This window comes from Lissotriton helveticus, chromosome 5_1, assembly GCF_964261635.1.
Source record: "Lissotriton helveticus chromosome 5_1, aLisHel1.1, whole genome shotgun sequence".
Lineage (NCBI taxonomy): Eukaryota > Metazoa > Chordata > Amphibia > Caudata > Salamandridae > Lissotriton > Lissotriton helveticus.
In genome coordinates, this window is record NC_136065.1 from 1280233584 (window position 1) to 1280249661 (window position 16078).

At 47.5% G+C, this 16078-nt stretch overlaps 1 protein-coding gene across 2 annotated transcripts in view; it reads right to left on the reverse strand.

Annotated features, from left to right (window-relative positions):
* KDM5B (lysine demethylase 5B) overlaps window positions 1-16078 on the reverse strand; it is an 877335-nt gene that overhangs the window by 53998 nt on the left and 807259 nt on the right. For both annotated transcript variants that reach the window (XM_078644101.1, XM_078644102.1), the window contains one exon: window positions 6954-7159. In XM_078644101.1, the coding sequence (XP_078500227.1) occupies window positions 6954-7159 (206 nt within the window). The remainder of the gene's footprint in view (window positions 1-6953; window positions 7160-16078) is intronic.

Sequence of the window (16078 nt, forward strand, 5' to 3'; positions counted from 1 at the left end):
GCTGTGGCTGATGCTGGGTTGACTTGTAGGTTCGAAAAGAAGATCTGCCAAATCCTCTTGAACGTCTTCCAAAAGTGCCCCTGGTCTGAAGGCCCAACGACTTTGCTGTCGCTCTGCTGTCTTTAAAGCGTTCCAAAGCAGCGTCTGCTTTTTTCCCCCCAAACAATCCAGACCCGTCAAATGGAAGATCCATTAATGCCGCCTGGACATCTGTGGAAAACTCACTTGACTTCAGCCACGCAGCCCTTCTTGTCGCTACGGAAGAACCCATGACCCTCGCCACAGAGTCCGCCGTGTCCAACCCACTTTGAATAACCTGCCTTGCTGCAGCTTGAGTATCAGAGATTACTCCTTGGAAGTCTTTTCTATCCTCCTCAGGTATCTTGGGCACCAACTGTTTCACAGTGTCCATAAGAGCGTGGATTTAACGCCCCATCAAGCAGGTTGCGTTTGTGGACTTTAAAGCCATACTGGCAGAGGAGAAAACCTTTTTAGCAGCCTGATCCTGCTTTCTCGACTCCTTTTCTGCTGGGACCTGCGGAAATGCACCCGTAGATCTTTTGGAACAGGCAGCCTGCACCACCAAACTCTCCGGCAGAGGATGAGAGGTTAAAAATTCCAGGTCTTCAGGAGCTGCCCTATACCTCCTAGCTACAGCCCTAGATACAGCAGGAGCTGATCCAGGATTTTTCCAAATCTCTAAAATTGGATCCTTTAAGGCATCATTAAAAGGTAGCAACGGTTCAGTCACTGATGAAGGAGAGTGAAGGACCTCTGTGAGCAGATTAGATTTAAATTCTACAGTTGGTAGAGCAATGTTCAATAAACTTGCAGCCTTCTTTATCACCACATGATAAGGTGTCACATCCTTTGAGGGCTCATAAGAAACCGAAACAAGGTCCCATTCAGGTGACAGTTCTAGGCCACTAGCTACAGACAGGTCCTCAAAAGGGTCCTCAGATTCCTGTAGTTCGCGCTACTCCATATTTTCCTCTCGATATCTTTCTTCCTCCATCAATCTCTGGCTTCACGCCTAGATCTTTGCTTCACATTCGAAGCCGTCAGATCCGCAATCGACTCAGACGGAGCCGGAGCCGGCGTCGAACTCTACGTCGGACGAGGGAGAGATCCACGACGTCGCTAAGGGTTCGGCATCAAAGTTGACATCTCGGCGTCGATGGCTTCGGAGTCGAAGGCCTCGCCGGAGTCGGATAATGCCAATGCGGCGTCGGAGCCGGCATAAAGGGCGCAGGTGCATAGGATTGAGGAACACCCAGACCATATGCCATCGGACCCATGGGACCAGTAGGAGCCCCAGAGGGATACATAGCCCTTGAATAAATTCCGAACATCGCATTCAGGAAATGCGTGGGATCCTGACCTGGAGCCTGGAAGGCTGGGTACGAACCCCCAGGTTGCTCTTTAGGGCGTGGAGTCGAAACGACGTCGATCTCCTCTTCGGGCTGGTGCACCGGAGTCGTACAACCTTCGGGCAGCTGAGCCCCTCCCCCTCTCCAACCTCCTCCTCCTCACCTTCATCCTCCCGACCTGAAGGATGGGATGGGTCCGGAGATGGAACCGCTTTCTGCTTCGGCGAACTCTGCGAATTCGCATGCGACGCCTCAACTTCGGCATCCTGTTCTTCCGAAGCCGAAGATACTACCACTTTCTCGACCAGCTTCACCTGCGACTTCGGCTTGGAACCAGACTCCTTCCTCGATCGATGTCGGGATTCATGGGTTCTCTTTTTATGCTTCCTTTTTGAAGATCTTGAAGCATGGGCCGAGGACGAATCCGATCGAGACCTTGACTTCGAGCGTCGAGTCCGAGATCTTGATTTCTTCTTCTCTTTTCCTTCTTGAAACTTGGCAACAAGAAGTTTTGCCTCTCTTTCCCGGAGGGCCTTTGGTGTCATCTTCCTGCAGGATTGGCAGTCCTCGACCTCGTGGTCGGAGCTTTGACACCACAAACAGCATTCATGTGGATCTGTAATGGACATTATCTTGTTACATTCTCCGCAGGCTTTAAACCCGGTCTTCTTCGAGGTCATGTTGAAAGAGAGAAGACAAAGAGACTAGAAAAATAGCAAGTAACAAAGTTACAGCAAAGGCTACAGACGATCCCAGAAAACCGTTAGCGTCGACGACGCGGAAAAAAGGGAACTGATGTCATCACGCCGGCGTGGGCCTATTATAGGCGTCGGTGACGTCAGCGGAGTCGCGAGCGATGCCATGCCTCTAGGACGTCAGAGTCCACGTCGGCGCAAAGCTACGATAAGAATTTCCGAATGTTGCTGACGCAGGGGGATATTCACAAGGTGAGGAATCCACACGGCAGATGTATCTATCAGAATGACCAGTTGTGCACATTTACATTTCTTTCAGTCAGCAATACCCAGGCAAGAAGGCCACTTTAGCTGTCTGCCTCCCACTCGGTTTTGCAGCGTAAGACACCCAAGCCTTATACTTCAGTCATGCATGTTACAATTGTAGCACTGAGAACACAATGATTGCAATATTGTGGGCACCTGCGGTGTAATAGTGAGTGAAACACACCTGTGTTACTGCTCCACCCGTCCCCCGAACTATGGCAGGGTGTACTGCAAACATTTGTGCAGCAGTACTGGGGCCACATGTCTCTTCAATGAGCGCAGATACATTCCACAACTTCACAAGTGAGCACCCTGTAAGCGGACATGCAGGTGGCAAAATACAAAGAGGACACACAAGAACACCACCCAGCTGTGGGTGCTACCCTGCTTTGTCACAAACAAAATATGTCTTCTGTCGGTCGCTGCCAGCATTTCGGACGAGGAGTCTTACAGCGCGACTTTGCAATGAGCAAAACACATTCCATCTAGAAGGCAACTGCACGACCCCCTGGGAGTGAGCATATCATGGCGTGGGTACCACGAGTACACACCGCTGCCCTTTGCAGCAAACCCCACAGCTAATCTGTCAACAAACCCGAGGTGCTTGCAACTCACAGCTATCACAAACACCCCAGATCAGTTGTTCAACCACTTCCTCATTTAATTTTTGTTCTCCAAGATAAATCAGGACTACAATTCCCAGAGTGCAGTGTTTTTGATAAATTAAATCCCGGGATGGAACATGGAGCTCCAGTTGACCTGGACTCTTCAAGTAACTTTATATGTACTCCGGGATGTGCTGCGGTTGTATTTTGTCAGGAGGGTCCATTTAATGCTCTTACCTTGATCGAGAAGACTAGGGCCATGACGACCATACAGCAGAAGCAGTTGATTAAGAGGGCGTTGAAGAGGGACCAGACGAAGTCCTTGGGGGGCTTGGGTACCGGAACAGGGTTTGTGTGTTGCGGCAGCCTATGGTATCCCTAGTCTCAGAGCTGCAGTGCCACAGGCTCCAGGGCATGTGTCATGCAGTCCCGTGGCAGAGCAAAGCACTAGGCTAGACGGGTGGGAGATATGAGGAAAGAATGCGGTGGAGTCAGGGCAGGGATGAGGGCACGGGAGGGAATAAAAAACAAGTCAACACGAATAAGGGTATACACGATGACCCGTTCAAAAGTATATACGATAAATTCATTGTCAGCAAATGCAGTGCAACATGTTTTCATGCCGCTGGCAGACACACAGAAAGACAGGCTATACAGATAAGTAGCGGGTGAGAAATGCAGCAAGCGCGGCCTCGAAAGTGAAAACTACCGTACTAATTAAAAACATGATCCACAACAGATGGCACATTTCACGCTGCTGCTTGCTCCCGCAAGGTGGCATGAAAGTTTTCACTGTTAGGTATTTGAAACTGTAGTAATAAAGTTTGAAAGTTTCGAATTCTGGCTGCATTGAGAGAGGCTAGAGCTGTGTGAGTGTTTAGAATTGCTCTTCGATATGTTTGCAGCTGTGAGGGTTGAAGAAGAACTTTTGAGCATTGACTGTAAATCCCAATTGATGGGGAAGGTTCATGGTAGCTTGAGTGTGTTGTAGACACTTTACCTGTGTGTCGGCTTTCATGAGCCAATCATCCAGATATAGTTAGACATGAATTTTTTCTCTTTTTAGATGTACTGCTACTACGTCTAGGCATTTTGTGAATACTCTGGGTGCCATAATCACTCTGAATGGGACTACTTTGAATTGATAGTGCTTTGCCGCCATCACAAATGTGATATATATGCAATGTGCTGGGTGGATAGGAATATGGAAGTATGGATCCTTTAAGTCTAGAGTGGCCATAACGTCGCCTTGTTGTGGAAGTGGAAGCGCTTGTTGAAGGGTAACCATATGGAAGTGTTCTGACAGTATGTATATGTTTAACGGTCTGAGATCTAAGATTGGTCCTAGGGACCAGTCTTTCTTGGGAATTAGGAAGTAAAGGGAGAAAACTCCTGATCCTTGTTGTTGTAAAAACTGGTTCTATAGCTCCTTTTGCTAGACAAGCTTGTACTCCTTGCTTGAGGAGCTGTTGGTGTTGTAGCGAGATTCTGTGAGTACGAGGTGGAATATTGGGTGGATTGATGGTAAGGTCAAGGTAGTTACCATGTTGGATAATGTCGAGGTACGTGTTGTACCTTTTCCTCTGCCCTGAAAATTGTTTCACCTGTAACCACCTTTATAAAATCCTCTTGATGGCAAAGGTTGTGTGTTTGACCTGTGTGATGACACATTTGGATCCGAGGAATTACCTTTGGATCCTCTTCTGTAAAACAAGCGGCGGAAGGAGCCTCTACTGGATGGTGACTGAAATGTTGCCACTTCTGTGTCTTTTTTCCATTTTCTCAAGAGACTCATATACTTGAGGTTCAAAAAGATTCTATTTATCAAAGTGGGTATTGAGAATGGTTTTCCCATCTGCACTAATTCTTGCCCTTTTTTTCTTGTGTTCGTCTGGGAGATATTGAAGTACATGCTCAATTTCATCCCAGTGGGCCCTGGCATATCTAGCTAATAGGCCTTGTGTATTAGCTACATGTCAATGGTTGGTGGATTGTGCAGCTACCCGTTTCCCTGATGCATCTATTAGCTTAGACTCTTTTTCTGGAGGTTGTGCATCTGCTGTAGTTTGGGAATTTTCCCTTTTCCGAGCATTTGACACAACTAGAGAATTCATAGGCAACTGTCCTAATTAAAGTTGGATCAGTCGGGGGAGGTTTGTATTTCTTGCCAACCCTAGGTGTTATAATATGAGCCCATACAGTGTCTTTAAAAATCTTATCAGCATGGAGCATCATGCCCTTTAACATGGGTACAGATTGTGTTGTCCTATGTGATGTTCCTAAGGTTCCAAATCAAAAAAACTCGTTATGAAGTGCGGCTCCCATGGTATGAAACTACTCTGGAAATTAACTCTTGATATGCTGTGTTATACCCTACAAAGCCATCACCTCCTGATGACAAGTCAAGATCATTATCAATTGGAGGACAAAAGTTATAATCGTTCCGCGGATCTATAGGTGGTAGACTATCACCTGTGCAATCAATATCAGGCTGTGTATGCAGTGAACCCTGTGGTGTGATATCTAAAGGGCTTTGAGTGAAGATGGTGGAGGGGTCTGATGAACAGGGTGAAAAGGGCTTGTAGCTATGTCCTTCTTTAGAGGGATTTTGTAACTTAAATCCTCTGAAGGAATGTTCCTTTTAGAAGGTGTAACATGTTAAGCGAATATGTGTCCAGTGTCTGGATTAATGTGGATCTTTTTCTGCTTTTGATCCAGGTTTTCTTGCATAACCTCTAGGATCGGTTTCGGAGGCTTATGGTATGCATTTTTTTGCTTTCTGTGCCGAAATTGTCGGAGCCAAACTAGATATGTCCTTTTTCTCCTTTGGAGCTGAAGATTTCTGTGTTTTAGGGAGTTTTTCTCTGCTTGGTCCGGAGCCGGAAGGCTTAACTGTCTGTTTTGGTGCAGAGCCCGAGGGCGGGGCGTTGGAAGCAGTGTCTCGGTGCCGACCATAGCCAGAAGGCAGTGGTGGCCCAGAAGCCTTATGTTTGGTGGTAGAAATCTTGAGCGGAAAAGGGGGATTTGTTACTCACGGCACCCTGTCCTGCTGAAACGTTTTCAGACTCAAACTAGATTTCTAGTTCGGAATCCAATTCTTGGATAGAGAAGGCCTCCTCCTCTTCCGCTGCCTCCATTTCCTCGTGCTCAGTATCTACTACGAAGATATCCGGATAGTGTTTGATGTTAAGCCTCTGCATGTCCCTTTGTCGAGACTGGAACGATCGTCAAGTGTCACAATCCTCTTTCTTGTGCTTCGGTTAGAGGCACAAGTTGCAGACTTTATGCAGGTTGGTGTGCAGGTTTTTGGAGTGGCACCGAGGACAAAATTTAAACTGAGTCCGTTCCATCGGCAGAAGATAGAGTACTAAGAAACGGAGTGTAAGTTGACCGATGTGGCTAGGCCCAAAGGCTGCCAACAATGTCTTCTATACCGAAGATAAGAGTGTTTTCCTATTTTTGAGACACACTGAGAATGGTGAAACGCATACGAAACAATACCGACAATTCAGTGTGTTGCGCACTGAGAGGATCCAGAAGGACGGTGTCTAACCAGAGCGCTGCAAACCACGTCCGAACCCGATGAAGGAGGGAAGAAAACAATCTAACAATGGAGTTGATGCCCATGTGCACTATCACTGAAAGGAGGAGTCACCTTACCTTGTGACTGGAAAATACTTCTTCGAAGACAACAACTTGCAAACATCCGGACCCAACACTAGATGGCAGGAGTATGCAAAGCATGTGTATCTACAGCACAAAACGCACATTTATCATGTCCTTAAAACTGTCTGAGACAAGTCACGCATTTTTCTGACATGCACTCTGAGATAATCGGACAATGTTTGGTTGGGTGGTTCAGGAAACACATTATTCAGTGCTTTACCATTGAGTCTGCAACATAAACGGTCAACAGTAAAGGGTAAATACATATTTCCTTAGCACTTAATGAAATAAAGAAAGACACTAGATGGTACCTCTTCTTGTTGTGGAGCATGTTCCTCTAAGCACTCTGCAACTGTGTTCTTCTCACTGGGGATCCACAAGGAAGAATTGTGCTTTGATTGCTCAGCGAATTGCTGCTGTTGTGTGAATAACATATGGTAGAGCTCCTGTATTTCTGGTAGAGAGACCTGCAGTGACTGGGCTTCCATAAGCACTTCTTCTAGTTCTGCACTTAGACCTACAATGATATCAGTTAATGATAGATTGTATGGGACAGTTTGTGCATTACTATATGGTTATAATTCTCCTGATATATTTCAATAATAAAAAACACCAGATGCTAAAGACTTCTATCAATTAACATGGTTCATGCCTTCAACATAGGTTAATACAAAAACACTTGGATAAAACATTCAGTATTTCAGCAATCTTATGCACATCAGATGAGGTATGAAATTAGTTACTTACCTCTAACTCCAGTTCTCCAACGATGGTATCTTTTATACAAACACATGCTTGAATTATTCGCCGTCGTCAGGCTGGGAATCCCTGGTGCATTATAGTAGCAGTATACAGTGTAAAATAAAGAGCATACAAGTAAAATGACAGTTGGCCTGAAACATGGTATGTTTAGTAATACATCTACCTCATTTGAAAGTACCCAATCTTCAGACAATGAGGTGTAAGATTAAGCTCTCCCACTCCCCCTAGAGGTCATAATAGCTCAGATTACAAAACACACATGTAAGAATAAATATGATGGCCCACTGACTGAGAAGGAGGGAGGGTTGCATGGGAATATATAAAATATATCAAAGTTGTAGAACTGGAGTTACAGGTAAGTAACTAATTTCTTCTCCAACATTGGCTCTTTGATATATATTCACATGCTTTAATCAGATTAGCAAGCAGTGCAAATTAAAAAATACATGCAGGAAGCAGGCTTACCTTTAATAAAAACGATTTCTCAGCACTGCCTGTCCAACTGTTGCGTCAGCTTCTGAGCTCATGTCTAGGCAGTAATGCTTCATCAACGTATGCCTGCTCCTGCAGGTGGCTGCATGGTAGATGTCTTTTAAAGACACCCCAGCATGGAGTGCTGCAGTTGAAACCACGCCCCTGGTGGAACGCTCACACACTTTCCCCTGGAGATGACACTTTACTCTGGGCGTGACAGAAAGCAATACAGGCTGAGGGCCAACAAGCTAGCCCCTGTTTGGACAGGGCTTTACCTTTGCATGTTTGACCAAATGATACAAATAACTGGTCTTATGTGTGCATGTCCCTTTGTTTAGTCTATGTAGAATTTGAGACATGTATGCGAGTCTAGAGAATGTAATGATCTTTCTTCGGTTGAAGCTGAATTGGGAATGAAAGATCCAAGAATGGCAAGTTCATTTAAATGGAAGTCAGTAGGCACCTTAGGAATGAATTTAGTCAGTCAAGAAGCTTTTATTCGATATGCAAGCTATCTTGTAAGCGTACACAAAATACAGCCGATACAAAACTAGAGAAAACATTATTTAAAAAGCAGTATTTAATGTACCTTAAAAAAGATAAAAGGACATGTAATGTCAGAATAAATTAGCTAAAAATGAATTAAACCGCTATTGATAATCTCTTGCATCGGATCAACCAAAACTGCTTTAAATATTTGGCTACACCGCAGACAATGGGGGGGGGAAGTGTCCGTCATTAGGATGCGCAGGGCTACTAGATAACTACGCGTGCCCATATTGCGACAAAGGGGTTTAAGCCAAAAACTCCTGGATTTAGCATAGTCTGGGCATTCGAACAGGATATGCGTAATGGGTTCTATCCTGGTGAGACAACATGCACAAAAAGGGGACGTGTGAGCACCTGATTTCCACTTTGACACCAGTGCTCCAACTGGAAGGGAGCCCACTCTAAATTTAAAATACAATGCTCGATCAACTGGAAGGGTAATTAGGTCCAGATAAGGCTCGTAAACTAATGTATCTTTTACTGTTAAAAAGGCAGCTGTAGATTTACAATGTCCAGAGTTTGTAACTAGCTGGTCCGCAACCCAATTCCAGTATAATCTTTTCAGAACCTCTTTTGGTGGAGCCGATCTAGATAACCAACAGTTCCCCAGTCCTAGTTCCTCCAAAAGCTTTTTGGTGTCTCTCAGCCACTTAATTTTTGCCCAACCGCCCAGGCTCATTATCTCAGCCAACCCTTCAGCATACGATTTTAACTCTTCGCCCCTCCAGATGCGTGTCCATAAGAGGAGTGGGCGAAGGCGGGCTTGATCTTTAATGTTCTTACATCCTGTGTCCAGCAGCACAGGTACTGTTGGAGTGCTCGGAGGGATGGCGATTAAGGATTTCAGGAGCTTGCTCTCTGCTGATGCCAAGGAGTCCAGACAGCAATGCCCCCACAGTTCGGCCCCATACAAGGCTGATGTTACTACCTTGGCCTTGTAGATGTCAATTACTGGGGCAAGCGACCTCCTCGGTGATGCCCGGAATTCCCTCAGGAGGGCACCTCCTGCTCTCGTATGGTTCAAGACCATCTTAGCAATGTGGGGTGACCAGTTCATGCTGTCCGTGATCCGAATTCCAAGATAGTCAAATTCGGATACTTTCTCCAAGGCAACAGAATTGAGAATAGGGGGGCGGCCCAGTTTCCTTGGGGGATTTAGGACTAGAAACTTAGTTTTATCCATGTTGATTACTAAGCCTTTTGCAACACAGAAGTCCTGGAAACGAGTTAGCAGTTTCTGAAGGCCTTGCGGAGTCTTAGATATCAGGAGCGTGTCATCCGCAAAGAGCAGGGTGGGGATCCGCACTCCTCCGAGACAGGGGGCGTCGGCTGGATCTTGCTGGAGATATTCCACCACCCCATTCACGTATAGTGAGAAAAGGGTGGGCGCCAAAACGCATCCCTGTCTCACACCCCTAGACACTGGAATTTTCTCTGTTAGCTCTCCATTTCTTCCCCAGCGGACCGGAGCAAAGGTGTGGGCGTGAAGGCTTATGAGAAGGGACAAGATGTAAGGAGGCAATCCCAGCCCATAAAGCACCCTCCATAACTCCTCCCGGGGAACTAGGTCAAAGGCAGTCCTCAGGTCTATAAAAGCCAGGTATAGGCTGCCCTTGCCTAGCTCCACCACCTTCCACCCAAGGAGTGCCAACCTAAACACCTGCTCTGTCGTCCCCATTCCTGCCCGAAAACCTGCCTGGAAGTCTGATAATATTTTATTTTCCTCCACCCAATGGAGAATCCTCCCAAGTATAGCTTTTCCTGCTATCTTTTGGGTGGAGTCTATGAGGCTTATGGGGCGGTAGTTTCCCGGGATTTCTCTGCATCCTTTTTTATAAATCGGGACCACCACCGCCCCCTTCCATGAATCGGGCACTGGCCCTCCCATCATAATGTCATTAAGGAGTGCTGCAATAACCCTTCCCCACACCACTGGATTTGCCCGCATAAGATCCCCCGGTAGGCCATCTGGACCTGCTGCCTTGCGGGGGACTACCCACCCTATTACCTTTTCGATCTCTAAAGGTGTAAAGAGATTATAGGTATGGGGTTCGGATACCACTGGGAAGGTCACCCTGACATTTAGTTCCCCATCCGCCGGGAGGTATAATGCCCCAAAATGATTTACCCAGCTTTGAGGGGGAATATTACAGGGTCTCATAGTTTCCTCTGGCCTATTCCGGGAGCCTACAAGGTTCCAAAAGCCCCTTGAGTCTTTACTTTTGCTAGCAAGGAGTAGGTCCTCCCAAAATTTCTCTTCCCACTCCATCCTAGCACTTTTAAGGGATCTATTGTAAACCATCCTTGCTTCCAGTATATCACTGTGGGATTTATGTTTCACTGCCTCTACGAGCATTGTTTTGTGTACCCTACATATTTGTGTGTACCAACCATTACCTTGCTTTTTACCTCGTTTGTTTCCTAACTTACTAGAAGGGATGGTAAACACGTTGGTCAAAGCCTCTACTAAAGAGACAAAGACCCCACTAGCCATACCCACCCCTTCCGGGAGAGACCCCAGATTTGACACAGCTTGATTTAAAAGGGTTAAGATTTCTCCAACTCTTTCCTCTGAGAGGACCAATTTAGCCCATTTTAGGCGTCTACCACAGAGAGAGACTACAGACTCGTCGGGGGGAGCTACTGTGGGATTAAGGGGACCCTTTTTAGGAGAGCACCACCACTGGGCCATGGTTAAGGAAAGTGGGTTGTGGTCACTTTCAATCGTTGGGACCACAACCATATCCCTCACTTGGCTCCAGAGACACACCTCTAGTAAGATATAATCTATTCTAGAGGTGTGTCCTGGTCTATTATATGTATGAGCCCCCCCCCTATCTGAAGTTGTCCTTCCGTTCACTGCTCTTAGATTTAATTCAAGGCTCAGGGAGTATAGCTGTAGCGCCACTTCTGTCCATCTCCTGATGGGTGGAATCTCCAGAACTGGGATCCCTAACCTAGCATCCTCCTCGTCCTGGTCTAGGGCAACATCCGAGCCTAAGGGCTCGAACGTGCAGTTCATGTCTCCCGCGACCAGGATACACGACTTGTGTGGGGTTGTGTTCAAAAGGGACTCTAGGAGAGATAATACAGTGGACTTCCTCCCGCCCTTAGTTCCTCTAGCGTACACATTATAAACATTCAATATAATTCGTCCCCTGGGGTCTCTTAAAATAATATTTTGAATATCCGGGCAGCCTGTCTGTGGCTCCTCTATTCTGCAGTCTAGGGAAGCTGCTACCCATACGAGCAGGCCACCCGAAGGGCGTCCTCTCCCTGATTCCGAGGATAGCGCAGGCACAGAGTAGGAAGAAAATCCCACCCTATGTACCGGCTCCAAACTCCAGGTCTCTTGGAAGATGCATAAGGAATGCTCATCAACCAAGGCATTCCAGTCTGGAAGGGCCAACTTTCTTGCGATCCCTGCGACATTCCAGCTGAGAACCTTAAAGACTTGGTCCGTCTCAGCTGGTGTGTCGCCGGTCGCGAGAACACTACTGTCCGCAGACCTCACAGGAGGAACATGCAAGTTACAATCAAGAGGAGTGGGCAGAGAGACTACCAACCCACTGTCGCTTACTGTTAAGGGAGAAGCTGTTCGAGGTGATGATGCTACCATAGGGCCTATTCTATTAACAGTTACCATATCTGTAACTGCAATTTCCCTCGTGTCGCCCTCCTCCAGTCAACAACTCCCTGGACCCCACGGGTTCAGCCCGTTGGCCCCAAGACCCCCAGCCCAGCATGGGTCCCAATTTTGGCAAAAACCAAGAGTACTAGGACCCTCCCAAGGCGACATAGCGATTTGCCTGGGATAAAAAAAGGTTAAGTCCACTACTTTAACCCCTTGTGAATCCATGCTTTTTATAGGGCCACAGATGGAGCTCACTACTCTGGGATCTTGGAAGTTTATTATTACACAGTCCCCCTCCTGTGTTTTTTTCCCTTGCCCTACCCACCCTACTCTGCGGACACTTAAAATAAGCCCATCCACACCAGTCGAAATAGGCTTGTTTGACTTTAGCCAGTGGATGCACTTGTTCTTAAGAGACTGGTGGTTTTCCAACTGTCCTTCCTTCAGTGGGGGAACATTTACCAATACGGCGACAAAAGGTTGGCAATCTGGTGGGAGGTTTATGGGGGGGATCTGCCGTGGTAAATTACTGCGAGCCACTGTGGTGACAGCTGGGGTTGTAGTTAGAAGGGCAGTTTTGGCGACCATTCCTGTCGCTGATCCCTTAGTTTTGTCTTGTTTGCCAGGTGTTTGACTAACATTAGCTTTACCTTTGCTTGCCAAGGGCTGCACTTGTGGAGTTGGCTTAGGTGTAGTTTTCACAACCCCTGTGGGCGTTGTCATTCCCTTAGGTTGGGGCCCTACTACAGGTGGGGTAGGAATTTTAGGTACTTGAGCTCGCACTCTGCTAGATTCAGCCTTATTTGACCTGTTTGGAGAATTAGAGTCTGCCTGTGGTGGCAAGGAAGCTAGAAGAGCTACTGGGGGCACACTCCCCTCTAGACCCATATCCTGGTTGTTACTCACTCTTTTTAGCTGTTTGAATGTAGTTTTAAGTGAGTAGAAACCATCGAGGGTAGATTGCTCTAATTTATCTATTCTAGCCCCCAGGCCCTTAACCTGAATCAGCAAGGGCATCAAGAGACTATTTACCCTCTCCAGAATGGTATCAATAGTCATGGGGACAATAACTGTGGGGGCATTATCAGTACTATTACCAGGGGGCGTGCAGTTATATAAACTCATTTGTGAGACCACAGCATCCCCATCCACCTCAGCCTTATCCTCTGGGACCAGCCCCTTTGCGTTTTTCCCGCCCTGGCCAAAAGACTTTTTTGTTTGTTTATAGAGCGCAGCCTGTCTCACCAGCCTACCCTTATTGGGGTTAGCTGCCTTTTTACTTTTGGCCCTTTTCTTTTGCCTACGTGAATCATGTACAGACGGCGCCCCATCTGAGTTTACTATGGTAGGGACGGGCGGTATTGGCAATGGTGACTGAGTTGTACCTTTATTTGGGGGCGTAGGTGGTACAGGTAGAGGTGGTGTAATTGAGCCACCCTCCTCCTCAATGCCACTAGGAAGAAGCGTGGCCAAATGTTCCAACCTGTCTATATTTTGCCCTATTTCTAGCAACGGGGGGAGGTCTATAGGGCAACCCGGGACAGCAACATGGAGGGCAGATAGGTCCCGCTCACAAGCCGGTGTCAAGGCCTGTGCTACGGCCCCCAGTGATGAGCGTCTAGAAGGGAGATAGACCTCGGAGAGACGGCGTTCGGACATAGCGATTTCCTTTTCTATAACTGCCGCCACTCTAGTTATAAAACGGTCCATGGATCCAATCACTGGGCTCCCACCAGCAGCTCCCCTTTCGCACTCACTCCTGAGTAATTTACCTGAACGGGTTGACATGGTGAAGGGCAAACCCTAGGGAGCCACACGGGCCCACCTGAACTCAGGGTTGAGTGATAGAGACGTGGCCCAGCCCAGCCTCTGTCTGCCCCTGACTGCCACAGACTGCCCGCCCTTTGCTCGGGCTTCGCTCGGCATCCCGCTCGCGTCCCGCTGAGCGTCGTGTAGAACGGGATGTAGGGGCGTGTCTGTCAGTGGGCACGTCCGTGTGCACCTGTGGACCGCAGGGACTCCTGGACTTCCGAGTCCCTGCTGCAGGCTCTGTTGATGTTTTCCAGCTCCTCCCGCTTACTAGCGCCTCACAGGCAGCGCTTCCTCGCTGAAGCCGCGAAGCGGCACCCGCGGAGCGGGTGCGGCGAGAGGCAGCGGCAGCACTCGGTCCCAAGGGCAGAGGGCAAGGAGCAAAGCAGTAACCTCCGGTAAGCACCCAGTGTCCCAAACAGTAATGGTGGCACACACCTTTTCACTCTGGCCAGGCGGGGGGCGTGTCTGTCAGTGGGCGCGTCCGTGTGCACCTGTGGACCGCAGGGACTCCTGGACTTCCGAGTCCCTGCTGCAGGCGCCGTTGATGTTTTCCAGCTCCTCCCGCTTACTAGCGCCTCACAGGCAGCGCTTCCTCGCTGAAGCCGCGAAGCGGCACCCGCGGAGCGGGTGCGGCGAGAGGCAGCGGCAGCACTCGGTCCCAAGGGCAGAGGGCAAGGAGCAAAGCAGTAACCTCCGGTAAGCACCCAGTGTCTGAATTTAGGACTTGTCCATAATAAATCTGCAAAAAGGTTCCCTGGTGGTAAATGCTTGAATAACTCACTCTTCTAGTGGATGTCAAAGCCAGGAGTTCTGCTATCTTCCAGGAGACAAATTTTAAGTTTTCTCTATGGTTAGGATCAAAAGGAGGTAAGATAAGCTGGCCGAAGACGGTGTAAAGCTCTCATGGAACTGGAGGATGTCGAAGTTGTGGAAAAGCTCTGAAGAGCCCTTTAATAAACTGTTTAATTACCCTTTGGGAAAACAGAGTAGACGTCTATGTATCCATCCTCCTAAATCTGGAGACTGTACCCAGTTGGACAGTGACTGAAGAATATTTGAGAATGCTTTTGGCCACCTTAAATACAGAAGGATCGAAGAAGTATAGGAAGCTGGATCTGTATATACTATACCAAAATGAAGTATAGTGTACACAGAGTCCAGTGGAGCCCCAAAGGTATGCAGAGTTGAAAGTAGATAGCACCTTACTCTCTATTTGTGGTAGTATGGGCGAGCAGTAAGGCTTTATCAGAGGGTAGTGTTAAGCATTTGTTGAACAAACTCAATCAGCAAATGATGTCACACACTCAAAGATAAAATATTATTTAGTTATATTTATTTTCTAGAACCAAGCAAGCCTGACACAGGTAAGTGTAAATGGTACTTTTCAAGGCAAGTTGAATACAAGCAAGCTGAATGAAAATTACTTCGTTACAGGTTTGTAAATACTTTCAATACAGTTGAAATTACTGCTAGATTACATTTGATTACTTTGCAGATTACTTCTTCTACTCAGATTGATATGCCTAGATATCACACTGGGACATTTCCTAGAGAAAAAGTAAGTAAAGCAGTTTTCAATTATTTGCAGTTTTTCAAATTCTCATACAAAACCTTATCCACACAGCAATTTAAGGGAAAAAAGTCAATGTATTCGTATGGGGAAAATATGGTTGTTGGTTAACAGGCAAGTACTTGGTTGTAGGAGTTGGTATTCTGGGGTTAGAACTAGGGTTCCCCCAGAATCAAGGATGCACTCTCAAAGCACCCTCACCGGCACTAGTGTGGTCGGGTGCAAAGTGCTGAGGCCCAATGTTATCCAAGGGAAAGTGGGGGCCTCAAGGTTGTGGGACCAAAGCTCCTGGTGAAAGGCTTAGGGCAAAAGGGGATCCGAGTTAGCACCCAAAGTACACCGGCAGCCGCGCAGGGACGGCAGGGTGCTGTTTTGGCATCGGGTACCCTGGTTTTCAATAGGAGTTGCCGGTTTTGGATTTTGGCTGCAGGCTCGGTCCAGGAAGACTTTTGGGAGGAACCAACAGCTGAGCAAGTAAGTTGCCCAGGGCGCAGAATGGCTGGATGCAGGGGTGTCTTTTGAGGTCGGATTTAACTTTACCAGGCCACTCGCGGTGGGAGGGGGGCCTCCGTGCAGAGGCTGCAGGAAACGTCGTTGAGTCCTGGAGGGGTCAACCCACGATGGACTCTGACTCT